Source organism: Clytia hemisphaerica, unplaced genomic scaffold (genome assembly GCF_902728285.1).
Source record: "Clytia hemisphaerica strain Z4C2 unplaced genomic scaffold, Clytia hemisphaerica genome assembly, whole genome shotgun sequence".
NCBI classification, from domain to species: Eukaryota; Metazoa; Cnidaria; class Hydrozoa; order Leptothecata; family Clytiidae; genus Clytia; species Clytia hemisphaerica.
This window is the reverse complement of record NW_027103551.1, coordinates 462,573-482,689: the sequence shown is the minus strand read 5'-3', so window position 1 is coordinate 482,689 and position 20,117 is coordinate 462,573. Positions and strand designations below refer to the sequence as shown.

At 35.6% G+C, this 20,117-nt stretch overlaps 1 protein-coding gene across 3 annotated transcripts in view; it reads right to left on the bottom strand.

Moving 5' to 3' along the window:
• LOC136800146 (uncharacterized) overlaps positions 1-20,117 on the bottom strand; it is a 58,073-nt gene that overhangs the window by 2,243 nt on the left and 35,713 nt on the right. For 2 of the 3 annotated variants that reach the window (XM_067056757.1, XM_067056759.1), the window contains 12 exons: positions 15,998-16,188; positions 12,555-12,753; positions 10,392-10,543; positions 9,703-9,963; positions 9,380-9,533; positions 6,774-6,998; positions 6,127-6,455; positions 5,280-5,438; positions 4,590-4,979; positions 3,823-3,940; positions 1,665-1,834; positions 886-1,197 (listed from right to left, as the gene is read on the bottom strand). In XM_067056757.1, coding sequence (XP_066912858.1) covers positions 886-1,197; positions 1,665-1,834; positions 3,823-3,940; positions 4,590-4,979; positions 5,280-5,438; positions 6,127-6,455; positions 6,774-6,998; positions 9,380-9,533; positions 9,703-9,963; positions 10,392-10,543; positions 12,555-12,753; positions 15,998-16,188 — 2,660 coding nt within the window. Of the gene's footprint in view, positions 1-885; positions 1,198-1,664; positions 1,835-3,822; positions 3,941-4,589; positions 4,980-5,279; positions 5,439-6,126; positions 6,456-6,773; positions 6,999-9,379; positions 9,534-9,702; positions 9,967-10,391; positions 10,544-12,554; positions 12,754-15,997; positions 16,189-20,117 lie in introns of all 3 variants that reach the window. The other variant, XM_067056758.1, reaches the window with a different exon arrangement.

Genomic DNA, 20,117 nt, shown 5'->3' with positions numbered 1-20,117 from the left:
AAAAAATGGCTTAGAGGGACAAATACTTCTTGGATTGGCTTGAAACATTTGTCCTTTGACTGATTAGTCTTTTAGCAGGCTAAAAAGTGCCATAAAAGTTACATTTTATTCAAAGTTTGAAGTTTTACAGATTTTCTATTTTGTCAAGAATTTTCGCGAGCATAAACTTTCGCGAATGGCCCTTCTTAGAATTTTTAAAGACATTTACTTTCGCGGAAATTGCGAAAGTTTCTGCTCGCGAAACTTTGTATGCCTAAAGTAGTCGCAGCAATTAATCTGTCATTTCGACTTTATTGTTTTGTAATAAAGCAAAATCGAGATCAAGCTTTATTCTACATCTCACTTTTATGCCCTCAAAGATCATTTCAAGCGGAATCAGAAGTTGACCAGGTAAGATGTGGACATGTCAAAAGCTAGACTATAGTCTATATGCTATAGTCTAAAACAAATCACCATCTAAGAAATAAGCCTAAAGCCGAAGAAAAGTCGCAAACGGTTTTTTGTCCGAAAAGTGTTTATAGTCGGTAGAGTTTGCCAGTCTTCGAAAGTCTCCCGGCGATTTTTTCCACTATATACCGCCATAACGTCGTACCGCCATATTTTCCCGCCTTTGCTATCACTGTAACGGAGCATAACATCGTCTAGTCAAAAACGTGAAAGTTACAATAATTTTTAGATCACATTAACCGACAGAAAGTAACCAATGGCTGAACATGAAGGCAAAATGACGCAGCTCCTTGAATGGGTGTATAAGGCCATGTGCGAAATTCCAAATTAAATTCCGTCTGAAAAAACTTTTTCGGCCATCCGCCAAATTAAATCCCCGCCAAAATTTCTTCCTTTAGGAATGCCAATAATTAGATTTAGAGCACCAATTTCCATTACCTCTTCATCAACACCAGAGTCCCTTCTTGCTCGTTTACTTTTCGGTTCACCGCTTCGATCTTTCTTGCCGTCCGTTCCTGTACCGAATTCTTCAATCTCTTCACCGTCATCATACAGACCATCTGCAACTCCTTCGAACAAATCCACTTTCTCACCATCCTTATCTTTGGGTTGTTTATCTTTCATCAAGACATCTCCTCGATCAATCTTCTTCCGACTACCATCTTTCTTCTTCTTGTCACCAGATCCTTTGGAAGGTACGTCTTCAATGTCGGTTGGAAATGGATCTTCTGGCTTCTTAAACTCCCATACCTGTGGAAAGATAAAAGAAAGGGTTGGAAGGAGTAAGTAGTAACTGTGACAATCTCATTTCGCTTCAATATCAGCATTTGACTATAACCTGATATCTAGATATTTAGACATTTTGAAAATAATTCCGAGGGCCATAATGTCAAATTTTGGTCGTATTCGGATTTGATTTAAAATTAACGGCGTAGAAAATACACGGGTTGCAAAATTATATCAGTGTAGTCAAAACATTACTGATTATTTATCGAAAAGTTTCACGTGATTTTATTACCATGTTGCTTGCTTTACAATTTACAGCTGATAACTTTATTAGTGTCAATAAATTCGAACCAATCAGAAATAAATGTCATGTAACAAGCTCATAAAAATTTAGAGTAAAAGCGTGATTTGCCTTCAGACTTGAATTTTGTAACCTGTGTATTGCTTTTAACGCAATTTTTTTAACCAAAAACTTGATGGTTACTCCTTACCTTCTCACCCTCAGGGATTGGAAGTAATCTTTTTCTTCTCATGTAGGCTTCTTTGTTCAGCACAGTTGTGTAAGTCAGAATGAAGTCGGAAAGCATTTCGATGGCTTTCTTGTCAATGCCAGCAAAGATGGACATCATCTCACGGAGAACTACTTCTCCTTGCTGGAAACCTGAAAAAACATCATATTGTTTTAACTGACCTACAGCACCTGACCCCGAGAATGTAGTAAACCCCGAGAATGTAGGTTTCTCATTTTCAAGCATTGTAGCCTTAACGATAGTTCAACTTCATAAAAAGTTGTTTCAGGGCATACTGTTACATATTACTTATTATTTCTAGACATGAAATTTTAACTTGAATTAATTTTTTCCAACGGAAATCTGAATCGAAGTTGATTGAATACTACCCGAATTGAGACATTTTTTAAAGAAATCCTCTCTAAATCGAAATCTATTGGAATTAAGTTACGATGATAGGGTATTTTCTTATTCCTAATGAACTAAGGAAATGGGGAAAATAGTCCATTTTAATTTTATTGTTCTAAGTTAGATATTTTTGACGAAAATGTTTGACCTACCTTTTGGGGTTAGTTGACCTACAATTTGGGGGCCTTCATAACCTGACATGAAAAGTCTGTCAAATTATATAAAACTTGTTTCTTGTACTTTCATTACATGAAAGTACTACCCGAGAGATGATTAATGTTGACATTTTGAGCTTTTACGACGTGTCCCAGACCTACTGGGACCCAAGCCCAATCTGAAGTTTGGAACAATAGAATTTCCATCCCCATTGGGGCTTTAGTAGAAATTTTTGTCCCGCTGTGGAAAAAAGTTCCACTGGGGCTGTGAGGCAGGGGTTTTGTTACATTATTTACATATTTTAACACAAAATTTTCAACCTACAAAATAAAAACAATTTTCATGTCTCTTCTTTTCGTGGTTTGTTTTACTTTTCCTCATTTGTAGCACAATAAAATTAATATCTTTGCTAAACTTTTGTCAGGGTATATTTATTAATCATTAATTTCACTTAGGGAACAATAATTTCCGATGAATACTAAAATTCCGATCTCAACAACCAAATCTTTTCACCTACATTCTGGGGGTTAAAAAGCGAAAAAATTCAATTTTCAGAATAACAAAGTGCTCTGTAGAATATTGTTTTGGCACAAAATATTTCTAAAATTTGCTGTTATAATTAATCAAATTGAAAAAATATCAACATTTTACTATTACTAGATTTAAAGCCATAAAACCGTACCTACATTCTGGGGGTTATAACGAAAATGGGAGTCAACTTCAAGGACCAAAACAATTAGCCTATCTATCACAAGTAATGAAACTAACCCCTGGGAAAGGATTTTGGGAGTTCAAAATTTCGTTGAAAACATTCAATGTTTTCTAAAATGCAAATCTACATCTTTCAGGTCTGATTCAAAATTCACCTACATTCTCGGGGTCAGGTGCTGTATACTAAAACGACACGGCTAATTTCTACGCAGTTAAGTCTATTCCACATTGCAACTTTTTCGAATGTTTGGATAACCAAAATTGACCTTCTCTAAATGTTCGATTTTTTGACGTCAACTTTCAAAGCTCTTGTAGAAGGGAAAAAAATCGAATTTGCGACAGGACACTTTTAAGGCTTTTTATGCCAGAAGATCATGTGGAACTTACAAAGAAACAGAAGGAAAAATCCCGGGCTTTGACGAGGTATTCGCTATGTTTCCCATGTGACAAATCCCGGGGGGCACTAGGGTTGCGAGCTGAAGGGGGGGGGGGTGCCGCCCGACTTTCGACCCTCGGACCCTTACCGGGACTAAAAAGGAGAAAATAAAGGAAAGTTGGAAAGTTTGTAAATTTTACGACCCTTACCGGGACAGATTTGACTAATTTTTTATCTTTCTGGGGGTAAAAAGTTGAAATTTTCCTATTTCTCCTATATGAAATTTAATTTTCTGATTTTTCCGACCCTTAGCAGGACTTTGGAAATCCAAAAAAGGTACCCTTAAGGGCGAAGAAATATTTTAAATCGTCTCAATAGTTTCAAGCACAAGAAATAGAAGAATAAACCATACATCGAAATGGAAATAAGCCTTGATGAGATAAGATTTTCGGTACAAAAAAAAAAAAAAAACGTTTTGTTCCCATTTACCTTCACCGAAAGTCTTGTTGACGTAAACGATTGCTTTATTTTCATCTTCCACGAATTGAACGACGGCGATTTTGTCTTGATGAATGTCTAACGTTCGATTCTTCAAGTGGTGCAGAACCTGATTATGGAAAGGTAAGCGAGTGAAAGAAATACAGTTGACTCTCTATAATTCAATCTTCAAGAAACGAAACATTTCACTCGAGTTAGAGAAAGATTCGAATGACAGAGATAATTTATACCACTTCCCAGCTAAGGGAAACAAAACTTCAGTTCGAATTATAAAAAGAGATAGGTTCGAATTAGCGAGAGTTCACTATAGCCAGTAGCGGATATCTAGGTCATTTAAAAGTTCTGCTTTTCTTTAAATGCTTTTAACTTGAAAAATCGAATTAACATCACGAAGGACATCATTGTACCTTCATATTATATTTGAATTGAAGTGTTGTGAGACTCTAATAATAAATATCTTAAAAAAATGCAAACAATTTCTAACTTCCTTTCGCCTAGGGAATGAAAAAACTTGTATCAATTTTGGCAGATTTTGGAAATGTTTTTATGACTTTCAGAGGACCAAACGAAACTGTACGAGTTGTGGAGACGTTCGATCTAATGCTCATTAGATCGAACGTCTCCACAACTCGTACAGTTTCGTTTGGTATTATTTATTTGCTATTGTATTATCATTGTTTCAGCATTGTTTGTGTTGTATTTTTACCCCCTCTTCCCATTACGCTTTGGGTCATAAAGATTACTAAGGTAAAACATACCTCTAGTTTCGCACACATGTTGATTTCCGTGTCAAGTAAGAACTGTGCGAAGTTTTGTTTCTGAAGATCGTCATAGATATCAGGGAGATAAACCATCATGTAGCGCTGGACAGCTGGCACGATATTATGGAGAACCAACTCCCAGAAGTAACAACCTCCCGTGACAACCATTGCTACAATCTCTGGTTTCAATTGTAAATCGTATAACAGCTCTAAGCCACACGTCTTGTAGAATAGCATAACGTAGAGAGTGATGTTCTCGATTTCTAACTCTTTCGAACGTCGAAGGTGACTTGGCAGTTTGTCTTCTTTGTGGTTTATGTTAGTACGCGCTATATCACTCAACACCGCCACGTCCACTTGACGATCTTTGGCATAGACACTGTGTACCTGGAGAAAAAAAGTACAGGTAATTAAGTCGTAGAAGACAAGAATTGAACAGAACCGGCTATTAGGGAATATTTTGATGAAGCGCTAAAAGTATTAAAGTGGAGCCTCCATAACCCAAGCCTCTTTAACTCGAAGAGACATCCTTGACTCGCACAAGTTTGTTGGTCTCTTCAGTTAACAAGTCAGATTAAGGTAAAGATTGGTCAAAACTGCCAGGGCATAATATTGGAGATTTTTAAAGTGCGATATTGAAAAGGATATACTCATTACTAAACTGGCGAAACTCAATAACATAAATACCTCAGGATCAATGCTAAGTATGGGACGATTCTCCATGGCCAGAAAGACATTGGACGAGGTAGGTATGAGCCTCGTCTTCATGTTGCGATCTGATTGAAGTGTTTTTCGCATGTCAGGGTCTACGAAATCTTCCAGTGAATGGTACAGTTCGATACGTTCCTGAATGAGATAATCATTTAATGATACGTACATGGAATGTGGTGCTGGTAATGACACCATGTAAGAACACAAAAACCTCAAAGATTTAATAAAGAAACAAGACTACGACTCCTTAGGCTTAGACGAAAAACACTTTGAAAATCTTTAGCTTTAGCTTAGATTTGTAACAAGGAAAGTCGGTCGTAAATAGAACGTCAAAGGGCATAGAACAAACGAACAGAAGATTAGAGAAAGCCTATGATAGATTAGAGAAAGCCTTAGAATTCAGAAGAAACAGATACTTTCTAGAAGTGCAATTTATGTCTTTTGATACATATTTATAGACCGTAATGGAAAGGAAGAGCACTCAGTTACGGTGCGCAAGGTTTCAATCCCTGGCGTGGTCATACCGAAGATTCACAAAATGGTATTTTATGTCTCTTTTTGTTTAATGCTCCTCAATTAAAGATAAGGATCAAGGGTAAGGAGTGGAGCAATCCAACGAGAAAGAGTGACGCCTTCCCCTACCTCCGGGGTGATAGCTACACGCCTTTTTTATAAGAATAACTTCTATAAGAATATGAGGGTGAGATTTCGGAGTTACAAAAATAGGCAAGTAGAAAAATAAGAATAATGCTCACCCTCAACCAAAAAACACTATTCTTATAAAAAAAGCGTGTATCGAAAGAGCTTCCGACTACGTTCTTACCTTTGTAGAATCTGGTAATCCCCATTCTTTGAGTTCCTCCACTTTCTCACTAATACAACATTTCTGTCCGAGTACACAAAACATCTTGAAAAGTTTCCTCAGCGCATCCTTGTCAGGGAGAATAGTACGGTTGACCAGATTGTACGCTGCGTTGAGGTATTCGGACGTGGTAGGAAACATGGGCACACCCAACATTTGTACAAAGAAATCTCTCATTTGGTCTGCGAAGAAGCCTTTCAATATACGCCTCGTGCCGTATACATCTTTACTGATCTCAACAATTCCTGACGGATCGTCCCAACACACTTCCTTGATCTTGTAAAAATTACCTTAAAAAGAGAGGGAAGTTTCATGATGCGAGTGGCAACCAGATAATATATGCCTTGAAAAAGTTACACAAACCAAGATCCTTTAAAAAGTTCTCAGAGGGATTTAATCTTTTCATCGTGTTCAATAATTCAATAAACCCAATAACACGGATTAAATATTCTAAAAACACCGATAACTTTTCCTGTAGAATTGAAAAATTAGGGTCGACTTAAGGATTTTTGATGGACTGGATAACACAATTATTCACTGGATTCAGCAGGATTATTCCGTCATCAAAATTTATCAAAAAACAAAGTTCAGCAAAGTTCGACACTCACCTTCGACTTTATCATCATCTTTGAATTTCTTCGCGATAACATCTCGAGATGGTAAAAAGATACACTTGTCCACCATAATATCTGTAGCTTCTTCCACCAGCACATCTCTCACGTATCGATAAATGTTTTGGACGTGTCCATACGTCGTCGTGAAAACTTCCGTTGATCCGTTCCAACGTTTGAATTGCGTGATGAAATTCGTCATCTTGACTTCACGTTGGACGCCTGCAATTAAAGAAGTTATATTTCTTGATGTAGATATTTCAAAGTATACCGTAAAATGTTGTTAGGAGTAGGTTTTTTGAGAACAGAAAACCATCTTTACAATATAACCACCTACTTGCGGAGGCAGCGGTTGAATCTCTTTAGTTTTTTTCTCTCATCACCTCAGGTACCGTCATAGGAAGAAACGCCTTTTAAAAATCGATCTTATCCCAGCTGGCACACAACGTTTTTTTAACGTTTATTTAACGTTCACAACGTCCATATAACGTTAGACGAACGTTGAAACAACGTTGTGTGCCAGCTGGGACAATTTGCCGACAACAGATTCCAGCAACTTAGCAGAACGAATGTATTATGCACAATAAGCAAACTCATTCATTCTAGGGGTATTTTGTTCAAACAAAAGACAAAAACAAAACAAGCAACATGCTGAATGGACCTACCTAATGATTAACATCAGATGAAAATAAGAAAAAAGTGACAATAATTGTACAAAAATTCAGAATGGAAAAATAAAGCTTGTGTGTTGAATAATGTAAAATGGTAAAAAGGAATGTCCCCAAAATTTTCCTTAAAAATCTGGCTCCGTCACATTTTGGGCATTGTTATTTTGCATCATTGTGCAAAAAATCAGAAAAAAATTATGAGTCAACATTGAGAAAAGCTATATTTTCTTATTTGGTTAAAGGGAATTTCCCCAAAATACGAAAATCCGTCTTTTAAGGCGAATAAGAATTTTCCAGGAAAAAACACTTCAGCCAATCTTTAAAGAATCTTGCCCTCCATCTTTGTACAAAAAATCAGAAAAAAGTAATGACAGGATTTTGCACAAAGTCCAAAAAACCCTATTTTTAGGTAGCTTTTGGCCCAAATTTGCTCAAATATATTTTTTTTCGAAAATCGGGCTCCATCACATTTTAGGCATTGCCATTTTGCATCATTGTGCAAAAAATCAGAAAAAAATTATGAGTCAACTTTGAGAAAAGCTATATTTTCTTATTTGGTTAAAGGGAATTTCCCCCAAAATACGAAAATCCGTTTTTTAAGGCGAATAAGAATTTTCCGGGAAAAACCACTTCAGCCATTCTTTAGAGAATCTTGCCCTCCATCTTTGTACAAAAATCAGAAAAAAGTAATGACAGAATTTTGCACAAAGTCCAAAAAACCCTATTTTTAGGCAGTTTTTGGCCCAAATTTGCCCAATTATATTTTATTTCGAAAATCGGGCTCCGACACATTTTAGGCATTGCCATTTTGCATCATCGTGCAAAAAATCAGAAAAAAATAACGAGTCAACATTGAGAAAAGCTATATTTTCTTATTTGGTTAAAAGGAATTTCCCCCAAAATACGAAAATCCGTTTTTTAAGGCGAATAAGAATTTTCCGGGAAAAACCACTTCAGCCATTCTTTAGAGAATCTTGCCCTCCGTCTTTGTACAAAAAATCAGAAAAAAGTAATGACAGGATTTTGCACAAAGTCCAAAAAACCCTATTTTTAGGTAGTTTTTGGCCCAAATTTGCCCAAATAAATTTTTTCTCAAAAATCGGGCTCCGTCACGTTCTGGGCATTGCCATTTTGCATCATTGTGCAAAAAATCAGAAAAAACTAATGAGCCAATCCTGAGAAAAGCTGGTAACAGACGGACGGACGGACGGACGAACGAACGGACGGACATGGGTTAATTTATAGAACCTCCACCGGGGCACCCGGCGGTAGGTCCAAAAAGTGCTAGGTCCAAACCGACAACCAAAATACAGCGTACATCTTAAAACATCACTTTTGCTTGTCCGGAAAAGGTTGAATATTCCTTTGTAGCCTTCGGTCACATCTCATTGGTTTTTAATATGTTTGCTAGACGTGCGTCTAAGAATACAACTCTAAATTAAGAGCACGTGAGATTCGAACCCTTATGATAGTTGGCTGTTACAAAAACGTCGTCATTATTCTCTTAGAAGATGAAAGCGAGTTTAGAGATCATTCAAATTGTACGTACGCAATAAAGGGTTGGGAGGCATAGACGGTTTTAGACCACGTCGAACTTATCAGAAGAAGAAATATTTAATTGTAATTTAATTGTCTTTTAACGAGCGTTGCACTCCTTCGCATGTTACCGAAGTAGTTGCTCTATTGTCCTAAATCCACCAGTGGGAGGGGTTCAAAACGGGGGTTCAACGCAAAAGCATACGCCTATGGTTTGAACGACGTTATTTCTATTGTGTACGTACTATATAGATGACCCCTGTGTAACTTTTTCACAAAGGGCGGCGTTGGCGTGACTAAAACGATTTCGAACAACCCACCTCAGAAAACACATCAAACTCGATAATAAATTCTAAATTGCCGATGAATGTTGAAGGATGAAGGTTGTTGGTTGCTTACCTAAAGTTTCTCTAAAGTCATCGTTAGATATTTTGGCGTGTATATAAGACACTTTGTTGGCAAACAACCTTTCCACAGAAGGGTTGACTATGTACAGGTCAGATGGGATGTGTAATTGTTCTGTGGTGGAGGGGATCCATTTAGATTCTTGCATCTGTAAAAGAAATGGTAGTGTAGTGATAGAAATACAGTTAATGAAACTAACATTTTTCAAAAGATTAAATCGGCAAGGAGCAAATATAACCATCCACTAGATTTCGAAAAGAATCAGATTCTGTGTCTAAAGTTGGTAATTCACTGTAAAAAGAAACCATAAAACTTACCATCAAGAAGAAGGATGAGTTGGTATTGGTCAAAACAGTTCCATTGGTGTCTTTCACCACACAGTTTGCTTTCTGAAGATCATGTTTCTGGAACCTCTCTTCCCAGTAGTTGTTGATCAGATATGAGAATCCCACAATCTCATTCCTTTGTTTGCTGGCGATGAGTTTATTGAACTCGGGTAGAGTGAGGTCTTCGATGGTGTAGGTACCATTTTCAGTGGCTGGCCATGTTGTGTAGACATCTTTCCATACTGAATGTGCCTGGTTGCAAAAGAAGGAATATACTGAGTATCACTATATGTGTTCAGATTACAGTAGTTACTGGAATAAATATCTTTTTGGTACCTTAAAGGAAGAAATTTTGGCGGAAAGAATATCCAAACAATATATTAAAATCTGCAAATTTAAAAAGTTCTCGCCAAAACTTTTTTTTGCCATCCGCTAAATCAAATTTGGCGAATTTGATTCATTTTCAATTATTTTCCATATTTGTGCAATTCCAGGGCTTAAAAAAGGTTTTTTTGCTTATTTAAAGATGGTTTTTGGCCAAAAATATTCTTCAACCGTGAAAGTAAATTCCCGCAAAATTTATCCGCCATCCATGATACTGATCAGAAGACAATCAACTGAATAATTTCATAGAAATAAGACAATGGAAAAACAAGATAAAAAGAGCATTTCAAACTTACTAGATCTGAAGAATGCATTTCGACGGTCTTGGGCTGCAACTTGACGAACACATCCAACCCGATTGTTTGGAAAAATTCTAACCATGATTTCTTTTGTAATGTTGTCGTGTTTTCGGAGAGATATTTTGGACTGACCAATGTCCAATCGCATGCTGTAATAGATTTATCAATAACAAGTTTCAAAAAATGGATTAAGTGATTTCAAAATCTCTCATCTCCCAATTTCACAGTTAAGTAGGTTTAGATGTCAGTTACGTCAAAAAACATCAAATGATTATTTTCCAAAATCATTAAATAATACGGTCAACGGAGAGAGGAGACAGCCATTAAAACCTTCAACCCCTTTTCAACCCGTTACACGGAAAGAAGGTTACAGGGTTAGCAGATAAAATTAGCTTATCTCGAATGACTTCAATTATCGTAATAAATTAGACGTTAATCAACTAAATTAGCGAACATAAAATACATCATTAAATAAAATTCTCCGTTTGAGTTTCTAGACTAAACAAGCTAGATGCTGAATGGACCTACCTGATGATGAAAGTTAGATAGCAATAAGGAGAAAAACGGAAACAATCCGTTGGAAAATATAATGTTTAGCGAAAAGCCATAACGCGTTAAATTTCATCATTGAATGTTGATGGGGAGAGGGATGGGGAGAGGGAAGGGGAGAGGGAAGGGGAGAGGGAAGGGGAAAAAGGAAAAAAGATGTAGAAAGTTCCGGTTGAAGAAATCAGTTTTATTGACAATCGAATCATGCTTGATGGTGGGAAAAAACAAAGAAATGTTAGGAAAAAGTCCAATGAAAATCTGCAAAAACGGCGATTTCCGGCATTTTCGGCCGAAAAAAGTTTTTTCTCAAAAAATCGAACTCGGTCATGTTTTGAGCATTGCGAATACGCATCTTTCTGCAAAAATCAGAAAAAACTAAGGATGAAAATTCGAGAAAATGTCAAAAAACGGGTTTTCCGGCATATTTCCGGCATTTTCGGCCGGAAAAAAATTGTTTTTCGAAAATCAGGCTCCGTCACATTTTAGGTATTGTCATATTGCATCAATGTGCAAAATTTCATATAAAAATATAAAAGTACAGCTCGAGAAATTCAAGAAATACTGTCTTTCTGGCGAAAATAGGTTGTTCCGGTGACTTTTAAAATAGTTCCGGCTTCAAAAATCAATTTTATTGAAAATTGAAACATGCTTGATGGTGGGCATTGCTATTAATAATGTTTTTGAATGAAAAAACAACCAATTACAAGGGAAAAGTCCAATGAAAATCTAGAAAAACGGCGATTTCCGGCATATTTCAGGCATTTTCCACCGGAAAAGTTTTTTTTCTGAAAAATCGGACTCGGCCATGTTTTGCTCATTGTTAATACGCATCTTTGAGCAAAAAATCAGAAAAAACTAATGATAAAATCTCGAGAAAATGCCAAAAAAACAGTTTTTCCGGCATATTTCCGGCCGGAAATGAATTTTTTTCGAAAATCGGGCTCCATTACAATTTAGGTATTGACATTTTGCATCAGTGTGCAAAATTTCATAAAAAAATATAAAGTACAGCTCAAGAATTTCAAGAAATACGGTTTTTCCGGCGAAATTCGGCTGTTCCGGCGATTTCTAGAAAATTGCGGCTTCAAAAATCAGTTAAATTGACAATTGAACCATGCTTGATCGTGGACATTGCTATTAATAATGTTTTTGTGTTAAAAAAAAACAACGAAATATATGGAAAAAGTCCGATGAAAATCTGCAAAAACGGCGATTTCCGGCATATTTCCGGCATTTTCGACCGGAAGAGATTTTTTCTCAAAAATCGAACTCGGCCAAGTTTTGGGCATTGCTAATACGCATCTTTGTGCAAAAAATCAGAAAAAACTAATGATGAATTCTTGAGAAAATGCCAAAAACGGTTTTCCGGCATATTTCCGGCATTTTCGGTCGGAAATAATTTTTTTTCGAAAATCGGGCTCCGTCACATTTTGGGCATTGCCATTTTGCATATTTGTGCCAAAAATCAGAAAAAACTAATGAGCCAATCTCGAGAAAAGCTGGTAACAGACGGACGGACGGACGGACGGACGGACGGACGGACAAAGGTTAATTTATAGGACATCCAGGTAGGTCCAAAAAGTAAAAGGATTGAAGATGATATTATCTCACCTGGGAATTTCTCTTTTAGCCTGTGTTCATTCCCATACTCCGAAGGGATGTAAATGCGATCTGCGGAAGGTGACTTCAACCCTTTGTTGGTAGCGAGGACGATGTGTTCTTTTAATTCAGAAATTTGCGTGAAAAGTCCAACGGTCATCTGCTGACGAAGGTAGCTCACGCATGCGATTAATAGGTCTTCAGACTTCGACTGAAAAGAAGAAATCATAAAATTTGAATAAAAATCGTAGCACCACTTCAAACAATTACTTTAGAAAGACTGTTAGTCTTTAGATCGTTTAGAACCTGGTTCGGCTGGCATTTTTCAGTCAATCCCCTGTCCTCCTAATAGTTAGTCCACTGTGCCTTAAATTTCAGTGAAAGGTTGGTTTTCTTTCACAGACATTATCTTTCAATTCTAATGTACATTACCATATCCCAGACGGCACACACCGTCAAAACAACGTCCATCTGACATTCATAACGTCCAAATAACGTTACTTGAACGTTATAAAACAACATTGTGTGCCAGCTGGGATGAAGGAAACAACATAAGATTGGGCTGTTCCATAACATTTCCATACAAGGGGGAGGGTGGACGAACCTTTTCAAGGCAAAGAAAGATTTTTAGAAATGCGTGTGAATACCCCCTGGAAAATGTCAACATTTGCAAAAGAATCCTTGGAAAAATTCTTTTCATATCTTAAAAGTGAGAGCGGACGAACGGAAAAATGAAAAAATACTTTTTCATACCCCCTGGAAATTCTTCTCTGATTACCCCCACTGACCTTTATTTATCCCTAGACCAAGCTATATCCACCATCTTTGATCGAAGTTTTTTTTTGGAATTGGAACCCGAGAAGAAACCATTGTAGTGCTTGAAACTTTGCCTAACGACAAACGGCGCTACATCATTCGTGTACAAGCGAAAGTTAGATCTAGCGCTCTCTCTCCTGTTTGGATATAAAATGGAATAGCCCATTTTATTAGTAACAAGATTCTAGACTTGCTTCTTTGAACAGCTCTAACAACAATATTTGATAATGGCAGATTTAATATCTCGAAATTTGGATCACTTAGGTATCACATATTCGCATTTCTTCAACCCTTATTCTTTCAGACATCCACGGTGCAACGGTGGAGCGGTGGAACCTTTTCAGTTGGGGCAAAAATTTTCCTAAAAAATATCAATTGTTTCCAGTTCGAAAGTTAGGTTTTAAAGAGCAATTTATTCCTTAAATGGAATCAAATGCAAAGGATTATTTCTGTATTTTTACTTCCTCTGCGCGTGTTTAAAAAGGAAAATGTACGAGCTATGCATGTAAACAAGCAAAAGTTTGATCTTTTATAAAGCAATTTGGTAGAGATAGTTCCCAATTTTTTATTCATCTTTACAGAGAGAAAGAATTCTGAGAATTTGACTCTGTTACCATGGCATTCAAATCATAATCACATGAAAGAAGATTACAAAGATATTTTGCAATAAAAAAGTAATTTGAGATTATAGTATAGAATTCTTGCATTCCATGTTTTTGTTGTGGTCTCAGCATAAAGGAACGCTTTTCTGATGTGTTTGATGTTTGTGTGTTGCGATAAGTTTTACAGTCAGAAGTAATTGTGCTCGACCTCAATATATCAAAAATGGATTCTGCACATGCCGATGAAAGAAATCTGGCTCACAGCGCTAGCGGGAGAAATACTACTAACGACCAGCAAATCAGAAAGCTTAAAGAAGAACATCTAAAAGAAATTGAGAAACTCAAAATGGAGTTTAAGATCCAACAACTTGAATCAGAAAATGAGAAAAAGTTGAAAACCATGCAGTTAGAAAAAGACAATCAAACTTTATCTCATCAATTCGAGTTGTTCAAGTTAAAAAACTCTCACGGAATAGATTCGAAACAAATCGTTGCTGATGCTGAGCTACAAGATAAAATAAATGAAATGGAAAAACAACTTTCAATGAAAATCAAGGAAATTGCAGACATGAAAAACGAGATGACGACAAAACTGAACGAGAAAGACAAGGAGATTGCAACCAAGGAAAACGACTGCAAAATGAAGTTTATGACAAAAGACCAGGAAATGCTAACGAAAGAGAACGATTTCAAACTTCAAATCAAAGAGCTGGGACACAACAACATCGTGAAACTCAAGGATATGGAACTGAAAATGAAAGATTTAGAAAATGATCACAACCTGAAACTTGTTGAATTGACGAAGGCAAAAGACGCGACTATTGAAGCACTTCGAAACAAAATCGAAAATTTAGAAGCGAAAAACAATCAAAGGCAGGAAGAGGACGAAGCCCAGGCAGGTTTACCGGTCAAACGAGTTTTCACCGATCAGGAAAAGTTAACTTGGGGTGTTGATACGTTCTTTGAAGATAAAAAATTGCTCGACACCATTTACAAGTCTTATCAAGACTGGTACCAGGGTATAAGCTTGATCTTAACACACGGAAAACAACAAATTATCAACATCGACACAAAACAGTATATGTTTATGAAGAAAGACTTTGTCCAGCGGTGTGAACGTGAGTGGTTATTTATTGGTTTAAAACAACACATCGATATCGACTACTACGAAGAAGGATACGACTTTATTGTTGAGAGGGTAGATAAAAAGGTGGCAAAGAGTGGAAAAATGTTCCTTCTCCATCCAGAATTCGCCACAAATAGCATGAAGTTCAGGGAATGCTTAGATGACAATAATTGGTGGAGAGTTAGTAAAGTAACTAAAGATTATTACCACGATGGAAAATTTGCAATCATTTTGATTATTTATTTAAATAAGATTTGTATGTAAATCTGTGTAACATTTTTTTTTGGAAACAAGTTTTATTATAATATTTGTTAGATTTTATGGGGATACTGGGGCACGGAAGAACCAGAGATAGTACATGGTGTGTCGATATTAGCCTTTTCCTTTGACTGTCTCAATAATACTGTTTTCAATCTCAAGCATAAAATGGCACTTTTGTAAAACGAGTGAGCCTAACTTGGGGATAATTGATAATTTATAATTGAAAATGCTCTTACAATGGCATTCTTAGCTTTAGTAGCAAAATTCCATGATGGTGATATTCTTATCATATTCTTAGTTTTTTGGCCATTTTCATCATGGACATTCTTATAAAGTGTATTCTTATAAAAAAAAAGCGTGTAATAGATCTTATCGACGTTTTTTATTTTTCTAAAAAATTGATGCATCGTGGGATTGTTTCGGGGGTATTACAATAGAAATCTCTTAGGAATTCTATTGTAATAACCCCCGAAACAATCCCACAATGCAAAACTCCGATAAGGTCTGTTGGTTACAAATTTCACAATTTTATATTTTGAGTCATTTTCGAAACTGTTCATCTAAGAGCAGAATGATGGCCGAAGATTTTGCACTTTTCAAAATTTGAAACTTTCAAGAGACAAAGAAATCATCTCTAAAGAACACCTCACCTTCCAATTTTTTTCTTTAAATAGAGGAATGATGTGGTTGTAAATCAGGTCTGAGGGCGTCATTGATTTCACGCCCAAGTCTTTCAACAACCGCCTCACTTGTTGCTTCTGAATGAGATCAAGATTGAGGTAGATGTCGTAGGTGAGGATTTGAAGGTCTTTCTCGATCACTCGTAACGGCTCTGATTGGTCTAAAAAGGAACGTTGGATAAACAATATATGAGTTTGTAACTTTTTGTTGGAAGAAATTTTACTTTTGTAGAAATAAACCAATTTTCATTATACCAAATACACAAAACTCTAAACAAGAAAAAAAAATTTAGTTGGAGAGGATAGGCTTTTGTTAATTTCAATTTTTTTTTAATGAGTAATTAGCTAAATTCCTATATTTGGTCTTTACCTGGTCCCTAAACGACATTGTCTTATTTTACAAATATTTTTTACATTTTATAACCTATCACCGTATTCATGATATTCATGATGTAATCTTTGTGCCGAAACGATAGACATGACGTTACAACTTTGCCGCCATTATAGACGATGCTATCGTCCGTATAATATATTATTATGATATAACATAGTTTGTATATTATAAAACGTAATATGTTTCGCGGCGGATAGAGTCTGTGTTTACGGACGATATCAATTTGGCGCTTTTCTTGATTTTATCTTTGCCCTTACCGACCTTGGAGAAGGGTCGGTGATTTTTGCGAAAAATCCCTGTAGATTTATAGACGAACTTGGTAGAGAAAACCAAAACAACACAAAATCGAAGGGAAGGATGCAAGTAGGGAGTGAACTTTATCCAAAGAATGGTTGTTTTCTTTGGTGAAGAAGAATGTTATTGTAGGATAATTCGAAGGCTGAAGACCTTACTTAAATGCATTTGCTGTTTCTTTAGCTTTTTTGACAATATTAGTTAGAAAGGGATTGTTTTCCTCAAGGCCCACAAACAAATTCTAACTTTGATTCAACTTGATGTAGCATCTAAAGGTAAGGTTTATATTCACTGGATTTTGTAGTTTCTTTTATGGTAGCAGGAATCAGTGTCAGTTAAGACTGAAATATTGACTTTTTCCAGTTCTGTCTCAAGTCAAGTATGATTTTGTGCACGTCAAAAATCTTCAATCTCTGAAAAGTTTCTTCTAAAGAAAAAAGGCCTAAATTTTAATAGATTTTACTTCCTGTTTATTTTTGTTGGGCTTGATTGAGTTTAATGTTTAGCTATCTTTTTATATTTTCTGATAGTCAATTTTTCAGCTTGGCACTTGAGTGACAGTACAGTATATGGTACCAGCAATATATTTTAAAAACCATGGTGCGGTTATCTGGCATATTTCAACCAATGCATTTCTACAAAATTCAACCAACACCTTTCTCGATATCAAACCGACACCCTCCATAGTGTCTAAACAACACTTTCTGCGATATCTATACAACACTTTCTGCGATATCTAAACAACACTTTCCACCGTGGCTGATCAACACCTTTCCACGGTGCCACGGTGAGCTGATCAGCACTTTCCATTATGACTGAAGGAAACCCTCCACAATATCTAAACAACACTTTCCACAACATCTGAACAACGACCCTTCTATGATACAAGAGCAGTTACTTCAAACATCTGAACAAAAAGTTTCTTTTAGACTATATTTTCAGCAAGCAGCTGGTTCATTCAAAAACAGCTTTTCTAAGCCTCAGGTCTATTCATGATATGCACCACTGCAATGTCTTCCGTTCCACCCAATATCTCATTGGTTGGAAGTGACGTAAAAGCAGTCAATACGCCACTTTCAACCAATCAGCTATTGGGTGGAACGGAAGACATTGCAATGGTGCATATCATGAATTGAAAATTTGAACCGTAAATTTTTACGATGTTAGAAAAATTTTATCGAAAAGAATCTTTTTTCACTTCAAATCTCCAAATTCTTCTGGAAAATGCAACATTATCTGCTACCCAATCAGTCCATACACAGAATGCAAAATATAAAATTGCCCTTCACTTTAGGCTAATTCAAGGTGAAACGCTGAAATCTTTTATAATAATTTACGGTGAAATCTCAGCTAATCACCAAGTAATTATTGAAAGATTACAGTTTTTCACTGCCAATTCATCTATAAGGTCAAGGTAATTGTTTTTTTCTTGTGATATAGTTTGCAAATTTCATCTAAAATTTTACACCTATAAATCCTGTGAAAACACAAATTTTGTTTGAATCTTGTAAAAAAATAAAAATTTATCATAATTCCTGAACCAATGATCAAAATGACTTTAAATTTAAAATGTAGGGTCACTGTGACGATTGAAATGTATTTGTAAAAAAAAATTCCTCAAAAAATATGTGGTTCAAATTTTCAATTTTAGACCTGAGGCCGAGAAGGCATTTTTGACTGCAAACACAGATGCTTATCAAAAAATACCTACCAAATTTCTTTACTCAAATATCCTTTTAAATTATCCAAGTGGCAAGCCTGTAAAATCCCACGTAAAAATGAATTGATTTATTCAAAATTAAAAAAAAAGATAACCAAAAATATGATAGAAATTTCATACACATTTTTTTTTGCATGAAAAAAATAAATATTGAATATAATGTCTTTATATAATGCCCTCTTGATTATAGTAGGGCAAAATAGCAACTATTACTAACATATAGCAGTCAATAAGAAGATGAATAAAGAAAAGTCTTTTCTTAATGACTACAGTATCTTGCTAGGAATGGTTGCTATTTTGTCCACAATTGAAGTTGGTGTCAACATTATTGGAAATGTTTATTATATATTTACTTTTCTATATTTAATAATTATCAAAATTATAATCAGTATATGAAAACTTAGCACAGGAAAAAAATTGGCCTTTTAGTGAATTCATGGTGAAAAGCTGCAATCTGACAATAATTCACGATTAAATTTCACCTTTTCATCGTGAATTATTAATTGAAGCTTTTCATCGCGAATCCACTAAAAAGTCATACAATGATTTACATTGAATTTTTTCTGTGTTGGACTTGAAAGGTTTTGGAAGACCATAAGGTGGGACCAATTTGATTTGTTGTTTTACGGCCCGGACTGAACCTAAAATTTTAAAAATCAAAATTAATGCCGCAATCATTCACACAGGAAAAAATCTAAAAAAGTATATATATACCTTGATTTTCAGATGAACTCACATATAATTCACTTTAAAAGGTTACAATTGTGAAAAAGAAATCTTGTAATTTCACCCAAAATATCATGGTGATTTAAAAAAAAAATTTGCTATGTGTGTGACTAGTAGTACCTTAAAGGAAGAAATTTTGGCGGGAATTTAATTTGGCGGATGGCCAAAAAAGTTTTTTCAGAGGGAATTTAATTTGGCGGATGGACGAAAAAACTAAATTTGGCGGGAATTTAATTTGGCGGTCGCTTAAAAATTTAACCTTAAGATGGCGTCAAAACAGCGAAAAAATAGCAAAAACACCTTAAAAGAGATCATAATTTCAAAATGTTTAATTTGGCGGGAATTTAATTTGGCGGATGGCGGAAAAAAGAAATTTTGGCGGGAACTTAATTTGGCGGATTTCAGCCAAATCCGCCAAATTTTCTTTCCGCCAAAATTTCTTCCTTTAAGGTAGTGACTACCGTAAATTGGTCTAATGTATGATTCATTCTTTTTTTGCAAACCAAACTGATCCTCTTTTTTCGTTAGCTTGCGGCCTGTAAGAAAATGACAAATTAGTCTGTCAATTAGTCAGTCTCGCCTGAACAGTATATATGTAGAGAAAAAATTAAAACCAACAATTATGCGTTTTATAAAAATTAAAAAAATTTTGATAAAGAAAAATAATATGCATCACACTTACACTTGTAAAAGAGCTGTGGTTGAAAAATGCATGCCACTCTAATAAAATTTTCCTAACGCAATCAGACAAAGCAAGCCTTATACACTGGAGATAAGTCTGGTGGATACGTTTGTATTAAAAAAAGATAAGTCTTTCAAAATAAAAGAGAGCCTTACTGCTTACCTATTCTCTCTTTTTACTCTTGAAAAATATGATACTTGCTTGAATCTGAGTTCTGCTTGTTAAAAATAAATTCAACACAAACCATTTACATAAAACACCTTGTTGCAAAGAA